This window comes from Ptychodera flava, chromosome 21 (genome assembly GCF_041260155.1).
Source record: "Ptychodera flava strain L36383 chromosome 21, AS_Pfla_20210202, whole genome shotgun sequence".
Taxonomy (NCBI): domain Eukaryota; kingdom Metazoa; phylum Hemichordata; class Enteropneusta; family Ptychoderidae; genus Ptychodera; species Ptychodera flava.
Genome location: NC_091948.1, coordinates 24,610,117 through 24,620,590, shown reverse-complemented (window position 1 = coordinate 24,620,590; position 10,474 = coordinate 24,610,117). Strand labels below are relative to the sequence as shown.

Genomic DNA, 10,474 nt, shown 5'->3' with positions numbered 1-10,474 from the left:
GTGTGTGATTAGAATGGATGTGAAAAAAAAATACCGTAAAGCTGTTCAGCTGTCAAAAGTATAACCCCTTCTATCCTCTGAAAGATGCTGTCCCAATTCATCTTCGGATTTGGAAGTCAAAACTGTGAATGAAGATTTACAAACACGATTGGAACTAATTTGGGATAATTGTATTTTCATATTTTTCAAATTTCTCAAAAGTGTTAGGTGCCATACAGTTGACTGTTGCAACATTACAAATTACTCAAAAAAACGAGTGTTTAACTTAAAAAGAAAATCAGTTGAGATTACATTTGCAGATTAAAATGACATCACTTCACCATCCAATTATCCCAAATTAGTTCCAATCCTGTTTACAAAGGATTTCATATTCCCCAAAATCTGGTTCCCATCTCCACCTTGTATATATGAAACTGATGAATGTATGTTGAGTCGTGTTGATTGTATGTAGGCATATCTACACGCAATATAAGCCTGCATGTGGTGGTCACCCAAAGGATAAAAAAATACTAGCCACTATGTGGAGGTGACCTTTCTTTAGAATGGTGCGTGTGGCTTTATGTTTGTGGTTTGGTCATGTATTGTGCAGTGAATGTGAAGGAAAAAGGTCTTAATAATAGCATTTACAGCTCATTTACAGGTGCTGGCCACTGACCACGAAAGAGAGGCAGTTGAAATCAAAATCTTGACAAAGTGACCACTATGGAAGGGGTAACTGACCTTTGAAACACATTTGAGTGGAAGTTAAATGATGAACAAATGGTGCTTAATCTCTGTGTATTCAAAACTGCAAATGTGACTAATTTTGTGTAATAAACTTATACAGATAAAGACATAAAGTTTATTCATTTAAACTTTTGACACTTGGCCATTGCTTTGTACTTAAAAAATCTTGCAACCAGCAGAAATAAGCTATACCGGTATCAAAAATATGCATTTTGGAGAGAGAAATAGAAATTCTTCACTATAATTCATCTCACAAATATTTGATTTGTCGACATCAAAGTGAAATTGACCATCATGCAGGACATGTGGAGGTGAGTTTCTTTATTTTCTGAGAAATTGGTGTGCAAAATACAAATTTTGAACGCAATACAAGCCAATGAAAACCACAGCTATTGTTTATGAAAACCCGACTGCTCCAAATACGCCCTTACACACGCACTCATAATTCAGAGAATATGCCATAAATATCTGCATAAAATAATCACCCTACATTTACTTTCCTTTTGTTGATTTTTTTATTAATAAATTGCACATATTCTACTTGCATAATGGGGATTTTCAAGAGAGATTTAAAATATCTACATATCACTATCCATATCAAATTGTTCTGCTGTTTTCTATGTAAAAATTCAATAAAAATTTGAATAAAATCATATTTTACAACAAAGAATTTTGATGTTTACACGGAGCAAGCCATTGATCACTCACTCTTTGAGGATCATAAATACCTTGGACCTAAATCAACAAGTATATACTGGTAAATACAAACTTGTTTTACTTATGCTATTTATTATTAATTTTAAATGCTAAAAAAAATAATTTTGAAGTATATTTAATGTTTGCCATAGTTGCTGAGTTGATCAGCATTCTGGATTCTGTATAATCATTGTACATTTAAACTATTGTTTGCTCAAAAACAAAAAAACAATATCACATCTGTTCCATCTGTTATTTTCTACACTGGTTAATGGCAACTTTGTAATTCTTTGGACATGATTGGAGGATAAATATAACAACTAAACATTGATGTTGGCAAAAACATTAAACAAGTATAATCAAAACTCGCCTGGATTCTGGTAGTGATATTTTAAGCTCACTTATCAACAGATAAATTATTTGATAATGCATGATGTGGTGAATTATTCACCTTTTATATTGCCTTAATTATGCAGAAATCATTAAAAAATACATTGATGACTTCTGGGCTAGTTCTTCCGGCAGTAATACCAGTTTCTTGCTTATTTGAGTTCTTGAAAATACTGAAATGGAGCAAATCACACTGACATAGGCTACACAGGCATCATGCCTGGAATACAACAAAATGGTCACTAGAGGGCAGCAGCACAATATTTCCCAGTTCCTGCAAACACTGTTGTCAGAAACTTGACCTGTGATTGCTTTGTGCAGTTTGTATGTTGTATGGCGATATCAAAAGATTAAAAAGCACTGATTGGTCTTTCTGTTGGATTACATCTTAATTGAAGGCACTGTAATATACATCAAAGGAAAAAAAACATATACTAAAAAGTTCTAAATTCCAAACATTACATTGCTATCATGGTTCAAATTTGACTTTTCCTTAAGTGTCAATCTATACTCTGCAATAGGAAAATTACACACACTCATCTATTTAAGATAACACTTCTAGTAAAATTATTCAGTTACACTGAAAACAGTCTGCAAAAATTTATTAGATCAAGAAAAATAAAAGAGCACCAGCTTTTATTTTAAATTCCACTGTGAGCCTTTCACAATCAACACTGACAGTGGTTTTGTCTAACCATTCTCTCCACTGACTCTGTTTAATATCATGAAAGATTATAATGAAACATGTCAAATACTATCATCTATGTGTGAAGTAATTATTTCAAATATTTTTAAAATGTAATATCATATTAAAAGATAGATTTTTTATTCTGTAAATCTGTAAAAAATCTGACATAATCTCTAATCACTGTAAATGCTATAAAGAATCTGATACAATCTTGAATCACTAAAACTTATATTTCTGAGAGGTGCCATTATGAATTCAACAAGCAGGAAATTTAAACATCGAAAATAATCACAAATGAGGAACAGTGTACTTGATGATACTATGATGCACAAAATGGTAACATTGTCATGAAAATAAACGTTTTATCATTGCTCTAAAGGTATGCTGTAGATGACAATCTAGAAAACATCTGGTGATACAATAAAGACACGAAATAATCAAGTACAAGAAATGGAAAACATTCTTGGTATTATCACAGCACCACCTACAAGACTCAATTACATTGAAGTATTGTATTTCAGTTTGTGTACTTTTGAAGGTTGAAAAAATACCACAGAGTGAAAGTTCAATGTTTGTGATGATAGAAGAAGAATTGCGAAATTTCTAGCTATTTCAGTAAGTCAAGTCTACTTTTATGCTGCTGTCTCATCACATTACTAACACTGCTAGCTGCATAGGTTTAGGTAGTTTGCGCCTCGAAAGAAATACTTCAACTTTTGGACAAATATTTCTCTAGCAAACTTTCAACCATTCTCTTTTAAAATCAAGAATAAAAATTGGGGGTCACCATGCAAACTTTGGTACTAGAGAAGAAAATAACCAAAAGTTTACTGATTCAAAATGGCCGCCATCCTTGTGTTATCTCTATGGGAAAAATACAATTTCTGATTTTCACAAAACTAAACAGATACGAAGTTCAAAAATGAGCCCCCCTCAAGTGTTGGCCACTAGAATTATGAAAATTTTTGTGAGTCTAAATTTCTATCCCTGAGGCGCATTTTACCTTAAATAAAGAATATGCCCAGGTTGTGAGAAATTTTTACAGCTCTGTATTCTGCGACACTTAACATGCATCAGCTGCAATGACAAAATTGCACATTGGTACAATTTTTCTGTACTTCTATCTTTTTTAGCCAAAAGTGTCATTTTGTTCCTTTTTAGCACTATGCTTCAAAAACACTCATTATTTAAGGCACGGACAGACAGGGAAAATAAGTATGGCTGGGTTTTCACAGCCACAAGGCATAGTGTCATTATGTCAGGATTTGGTCAAAAAACAAGTCCAATATCACCTGAGCATTGACATATCTATGTGAGACAAACAGCAGAAGAAAGTAAAATTTAACATTTTTGTTTTCCACACTGGTGAACTTCCCCAAGAAATTTTTTCACAATTAATGCCCAGTTACTGGAAGTTTACATCAAAGCATACTATCATAAATTGTTTCAAAAAAATGTAGTCTCTACATATTGAAAAATACCACAAAAAAATAATATGATCTCCAACAGGACATTTTGGAAGTATTGCAATCCTGTAAATTTGGGTGGTGTTCAGCTATTTTTGAAAATCTCTGAATCCCTTCAAATATTGAAAAAGAAGAGATAATACTGGAGAATAATAACTATTTTTCTTCAGATTTTTCACTAAAATTTTGATTAACTACTGTAGCTGATGAAAAGTGATGTCAATATGGTCCAAAATTATCATAGAATTTACAGAAAAATTAATAAAAATTGGTAAAATTTTGTACTAAAATTTTGGTGGAAAAAATAGCAGCTCTATTAACTGGCACTATTCTTATACATCTGAATGATCTTATCCCATTCCTGTTCAATCTCCTCTATCGGAGTGCTCCACAACTTTTCAAGAAGGATCCATCCAGTCTCCTGGGTGATGAGAAGATATTTATTGTCTGGATGTAGTGTGAAGGAGTACATGCCAAGAGTCACGGACTGTGCGATGCGACTGGTTATACAGTAGTAGACAACCGCCCTCTCCAGGGCGGACAGGGGAAACACCGATAGGTAACCTGCGAGCATGTGCCCGCCGATTTTGATGGGGTCCTCGCTTGCTTGCATCATGGTGTAAGCCAGGGCAATTGCGAGATCGAATACGGCAAAACCATGGGACACATCACCGTAATCTAGCAAACCACAGAGTTCATACGTAGTGGAGTTTGACATAGCTGTTTCTTGACCTTGGCCGTTAAAGTTGCAGTTTATTTCTTTTGGAGTGACAATTATGTTGGACTCATTGTAGTCACCGTGAATTGTACCTGGTAGTATGAAAAATGAAAATATTAAATCGTAAACCTTATTTAGAAATGAACCTGACAATGACACTGAAATGGTGATAACATTTTGTCCAGAAAAGAAATGCACATTTGAAATTCTTTTTTTCTCCACGGTATGTTGAAATATTATTAAATATTAATGTTGCAACTGTAACAGATATGCATCGTTATGGTTTAAAAATAAATACTTCCTGAGACTGCAATTCAGGCAATAGTTACATACAACATTACACACAAACAGGCCATGCTGTCAAGTTCAGAACTGGGCATTTCAACATGATTTGGGAACTAGAACAACTGTGTTCAGGGAATTTTGGAAATGAATTAAAAATAAAAGTTGACAAAGCTTCATGTAGTCATTTCCTTTGTGAAAAACTTTCTGACAAACACTTCTTTTTCTTCTTTGATTGTAGTGAAGGCCTTGAACTTCCTTATTAATCTGCATTCACTTTTTTCTTTTCACCGACAAAAGCGACATATTTCTCCTTTGAAAGCATTATATAGCATTGTGCACAAATTTACACTCTTTGAAACATTTTCAGGCCATATGAAAAATGCTCTCATTGCTATTGAAGAATGTGATATGCAGAATTACTTTTGAATATTCCAAAAACAGCCAATGTTACTACACAATACTTTTATCTCTGCATGAGAGTATTTGCCAAAAAAAATTCAAATTATCTGTGCTTGTTTAATACCTTTCACCCCTCTTCCCTGTAATGGATTCAACCAGAAAACAACTGATAAGAAGGTTATATCAAATCCTGGGGAACCAAAGAGATAAATGATGTTTTACTCAATAATATATAAGTATCTAACTGTTTTACGCACCCTTTGTTAATTTGCCATAGTTTGGCTCTACGTGCTCCTTAAATGCCTTGATAACTGCTTGGAGAATGTCTCTTTTCTTCTCTTCCTTGAAGACATAAACATACTTCTCAAGAAGGGGAACATTTACCAAGTTCCAGAGGAAATCCGGCCGTTCGAATCCTTCATGATAGAAATCCTATCAAATGAAAAAATACCCCCTATGAATTATGTTATGAGACAGTCCCTGCTAACAAAAGTTTGACTTTTTATGATTTTTCAGTGTATCTTCAGTCAATACTTTGGAAAATATTTTGATACCCACATGACATTGATTTAATAGGCAGTATTTGTACATTCTGTAATTTATGTTTTAGTTTGTCTTCTTTGTGTGCCTCGTATGTTGAACTCATTACCGTTAAATAATCGTACATTTCAGATACTTGATAATTTAAAGTTGGGTTAAAACTTGCCTTTTCAAGTCATTTTATACATAAGTTTTATGTGCTGATCTATTTTAACATTTTCATGGTTTGTAAGTTGATTTTTAATTTTTAAAGTTCATGAGCTTTAAATTATGTTGTTAAGTTTTTATTGTACATTTTTAGTACAAACTATCGCTCAACACTTTCAATCCAAAATCCTTACAAGACTTGAAAGGGTTAAGCCTTTGGAATACTGCCTCCCACTCTCCAGTCATCAGTTGATTCTTAGTTTGGAAAATATGAAACCACATGGCCTCAGTCGTTCTCTTATTAAAACTGGGCTCTAATTTTGAACAATTCGAAAAAAAATAAAGAAAACCAACTCTGATTTGAAACTCACTTTGAGAGCTACATCAATGCTGCCGATGTGCTTGCCTGCTCGGTAGCAAAGTTCAGGGGTCAATTCAACTTCTTTGTAGAGCTGACCAGGAATGTAAGTCAGCAACCGTACCATGTGTTCAAAGGTACCTGTGAGGCATACAACAGGAAAAATTCCACCTTTTATTGAAAACAGTCACAGCAAAGAATTCAGCCATAGACTAACACTGGCAAACTCAAGTCTCTTGAATACCCCACCCAGATTAATTTCCAAACACAGCAGGGAAAGTGACCTTGTTTGAACACTCTTTGGCTTTTAGCATTCCCTGATGAATTCATTTTCTAGTGCTACACGTAACAGGAATGGCAATACTCATGCTGAACCATATGCCATCACTAAGTTACAAGGACTTCGACTTCAACAGCATCTAGACTATACCCAGTCATAATAAATACACGTTGTGAATAATCACAAATAAGTTAAAGATCATAACTGCAAGGAACCACTTTTTTCATAACATTTAATATTGAGTGAATACATGTTTAATTTTAAATGGCATAAACCATCCTTTTCCTGATTGTGAAAAATTAAAAATAAAAGTTGCATGGCATTCATAGGCTTCCATTCTGATAGAAATGGATAACATGTACAACCTAATGACCGTATAATTTATATTATAAACTTGTATTGTGATGTCACAATATTTGCGGTTTAATCAGAAATCTTTATACATGAAAATACTTTTTTGACATTCTGATGCAGCATTATTCAGGATGCCCACTCTTATGGGGACAAATCAAAATTACCTTTGTTCGAAGATATTTTTTCCAATGTCATGTATTTACCGTTGGGCAGTTTCACCGGCTTTGGAGCGCTGAACTTCCTTTCATTGAGAAAGAGCATTATTGAAGTCTGTGCTTCAAGCAATGTGACATTCTCAGAGTCATTGGCGTTCATTACTTTCAGGGTGTACTCCTCCAGCCTATCAGAACCTTGTGATTTGGCGGCAATGTAGAAATTCTGATCATCGTAGCTGTCAAGCTGCTTGACGTTCACAACTTGGAAGCCGTACAGCCTCTGGATCATTTCTTTAGCACCGTCTGAGGTCAGAGATGGTTTGATAATTTCATCTGGTCCAACCGTGCCTTTGTTGTTTTCCCCTTCAGATGTAGCCATGTTGTTATGAGCTCACCTTCGATCTTGGTTTCACAAAATCTTCAGAATGCTGAGAAGGGATAACATAAAAAGATCAGATTTACATCATCAAAATGATATATTTGAACATGCGATTGCATCACACATAAGTGACATTGAGAAATGGCTCCGAGTCATTGCTTCAGATAGAAAATTTCATTACATGACGCTTGATAGACAGCCATATTGGATTATGACACAAAACACATTAACAAGCATATGGATATCATTGTCTCTTACTGATGAAAAAAGTTACACGTATTAAACACACAACTGGAATATTGAACATCAAAAATGGGAAAATTCAAATGAGTATCAGTTTCAACATCAACTTTTACAGTGCTTTCCATGAAGCGATTCTAAAATATACCTAAAACCTACATGACAATACACTACAAAGGGTTTCTCAGAAATGGAGTAAAACATATGTTCTATTACAATATGTGCTTGAACCAACACGAATGTAAAACACAATATGACGCTCGAGTCAGAGTTAGACATTTCAACAGACACTGGGCTTTTTATAAATGAAATATTGCCAACAGAAATCCATTTCCTATTTGAGCCTTATAGATACATCAGATATAAATATTGGATCCCCTGTGAAAAAATGTAACGAAGATGTCCTGTTCTTTGCTTTTCCATTTCACAGTAAGTCAAGCTACTTTCAAAACATTTCTGTTTTTAGCCATACACACTTATGATGATTTCCCATACCATGAACCTTTTTCATGAATTATATATTGTACAGGATTCAGGAAATGTCATATAGCATTCTGTGTTTTACAACATTGTTTCAGTCATTGCTCCTCAATAAGTGAGGATGACATAGGGTTTAACAGATGATGACACACATACCTGGACTCTGATGGAATTTTATAGTCTGTTTATGAGTAATCTGTGCCAGAATTTCTTATGACTGTCATTTAGGATTTTACCTCTAAACTCTGGAGACAGGTTTTAACTACGACAGATGATCTCAAATGTGAAAATATTCTGCAACAATGCAATGCAACACACCTTTCTCGCACCAATGTGACATAACAGCAATGGTATAGATAATAAAAGTTCCATATACATCACAAGCATTGCCATGTTAGCAGGCTGCACCTAGATTCAGATAAGCCCAAGATCTAAGGACAGAACATGGGGCGAACTGTTTTTACACTTCAATGCTTTTAATGCCCTCCCCACCACCCCTCCCACCAATGCAATGGCCAGAGCTATCAAAAAAAACTGGTGAGCAAACAACACTTTTGATGCGCACCAGCTACTTTAAAAACAGGCTAAAACTGGTGCACCAACGATTACATACAAGAATAGAACAAAAACCCAAAAATACCCCCGGTAGGCTAACAACACTGAACTTGGCAAGACTGAAGATAAGTGGACACAAAGAAATTTTGTTTGAATAGTTAGTAACCTAGGGAGTCTACTCATACCATCACTTTCATTTACAGGCCCCCTAAGAAAATTCCTTTTAGTTCACAACCAAAGGTGTGTCCACGTCCAGTAACATTCAGTCGTCCCCTAAACTACTCATCATCATAAAAAAAAACTGGCCATTTGCTCGCTCACCAGGTTTTTCTATAGATTGGCGGTAGTGGGCTGCAGTGCATAAACACAGGTATAGACATTGTCACATTACTTCCGAATGCAAATATTGACTTTAAAGCATATTAAATCAAAATCTATTTATGTAAGTCTGTTGGGTATGTGGCGCCAGCGATAGTGAATGCAATTCAATAGCTGCACCATGCTCAAGGTAGTGTAGCAAGCAGATTGTGAGCCAGGATATCTAATTTTGTCAAATTGGTAAGTAATAGGCTCTTTCCTTTGAAAGATACACAGAGTCTGCCATGCGTGATGGAACGGAGATGAGATGATTGCTCGGAGACAGTGATTGCCATGGTTACCTACATTATCCAATTATTTTTTTGAACGCGCGCAGACTCGGGAAGTGAGCTCCAGTTCAAACTGCATGAACACAAGCGCACCCAAGACTAAAAGAAACGGCGATTTGACTAGCCCGTCGTGTACACAAACACATGTATCTTGCACACGGATGGGCAAGGGTTAGGTATTCTTAAAGTGGGCACAGCAGCAATGGCTTCACATTGATCATTATTGACCTAGGAAGTCGCGTAGGGATAGGCAAGGAGTGCCAACCTAAGGCTCACAAGAAAACCTGTTATATAGGTCGTGCCCAAAGGCTTGTGTACACTTGATACGGGCCCAGAACAGCACTGAAACAAAAAAACTAGGTCTGAAAGGGTCAAGGTCGATTTAAATCGATTGCGGCTTTGCCTGATAAGCAATAAACGAAGACGCATTCGCATGCGCATGCTGTCACATTAATTGCTGTAGTGGCAGTAGTAGTTGTACTACTGCTGCAGATGTTACACGGTCTGTGGCTGTAGCTGTGAGCACTTCTTAGCGCATGGAGCCTTTTGAGCGTGAACCTACCCCTGTCATACGGACAGCTGACACTCAACATTGCAGTGAGGCTTACCTTTAAAATATTCGGAGCAGTTATGAGCACCACGTGTCAGGTGCTGCACTGATGCGTGAATGAATGAACAATATGCGTACTCGTACTGGCCATCACTCAGCAGTTGAAGCCATTTTGAAGCCACGGCGTAGTTGAGTGTCACGTGATTACAAACTAGCTTCGAAGCTCCACCCACAAACCCTCCACACATGGGGCCAGACTGTGCTCCATCTGTACCCAGGCCCGGGACCCAGGCTCCACCTATTCAGAAGGGAGCCAGAGCAGAGGAAACTTGAATCATGGAGCTCCGTTTCGTGTGTGTATGTATATATATATATATATATATATATATATATATATATATATATATATATATATATATAT

The 10,474-nt window shown here is 35.8% G+C and overlaps 1 protein-coding gene across 1 annotated transcript; it reads right to left on the bottom strand.

The window, feature by feature from the left end:
• Nucleotides 1-1,033: 1,033 nt before the first annotated feature.
• On the bottom strand, nt 1,034-10,249 carry LOC139121811 (hydroxylysine kinase-like). Its single transcript, XM_070687008.1, has 5 exons — nt 10,112-10,249; nt 7,212-7,630; nt 6,427-6,554; nt 5,626-5,800; nt 1,034-4,776 (listed from the first exon to the last, which is right to left on the bottom strand). The coding sequence occupies exons 2-5, from the start codon at nt 7,579-7,581 to the stop codon at nt 4,283-4,285; spliced, it is 1,167 nt and encodes a 388-aa protein (XP_070543109.1). The 5' UTR covers nt 7,582-7,630; nt 10,112-10,249; the 3' UTR covers nt 1,034-4,282.
• Nucleotides 10,250-10,474: the final 225 nt, after the last annotated feature.

Bases quoted from the DNA above. Each gene is read 5' to 3' on its own strand.
- LOC139121811 (XM_070687008.1), bottom strand. From the start codon at position 7,581: ATGGCTACATCTGAAGGGGAAAACAACAAAGGCACGGTTGGACCAGAT. The intron at 6,555-7,211 runs GTAATTTTGATT...TATGCCTCACAG, and splicing joins AAAAATATCTTCGAACAAAG to GTACCTTTGAACACATGGTA. The intron at 4,777-5,625 runs GTGCGTAAAACA...TCATACTACCAG, and splicing joins CTATGGCAAATTAACAAAGG to GTACAATTCACGGTGACTAC.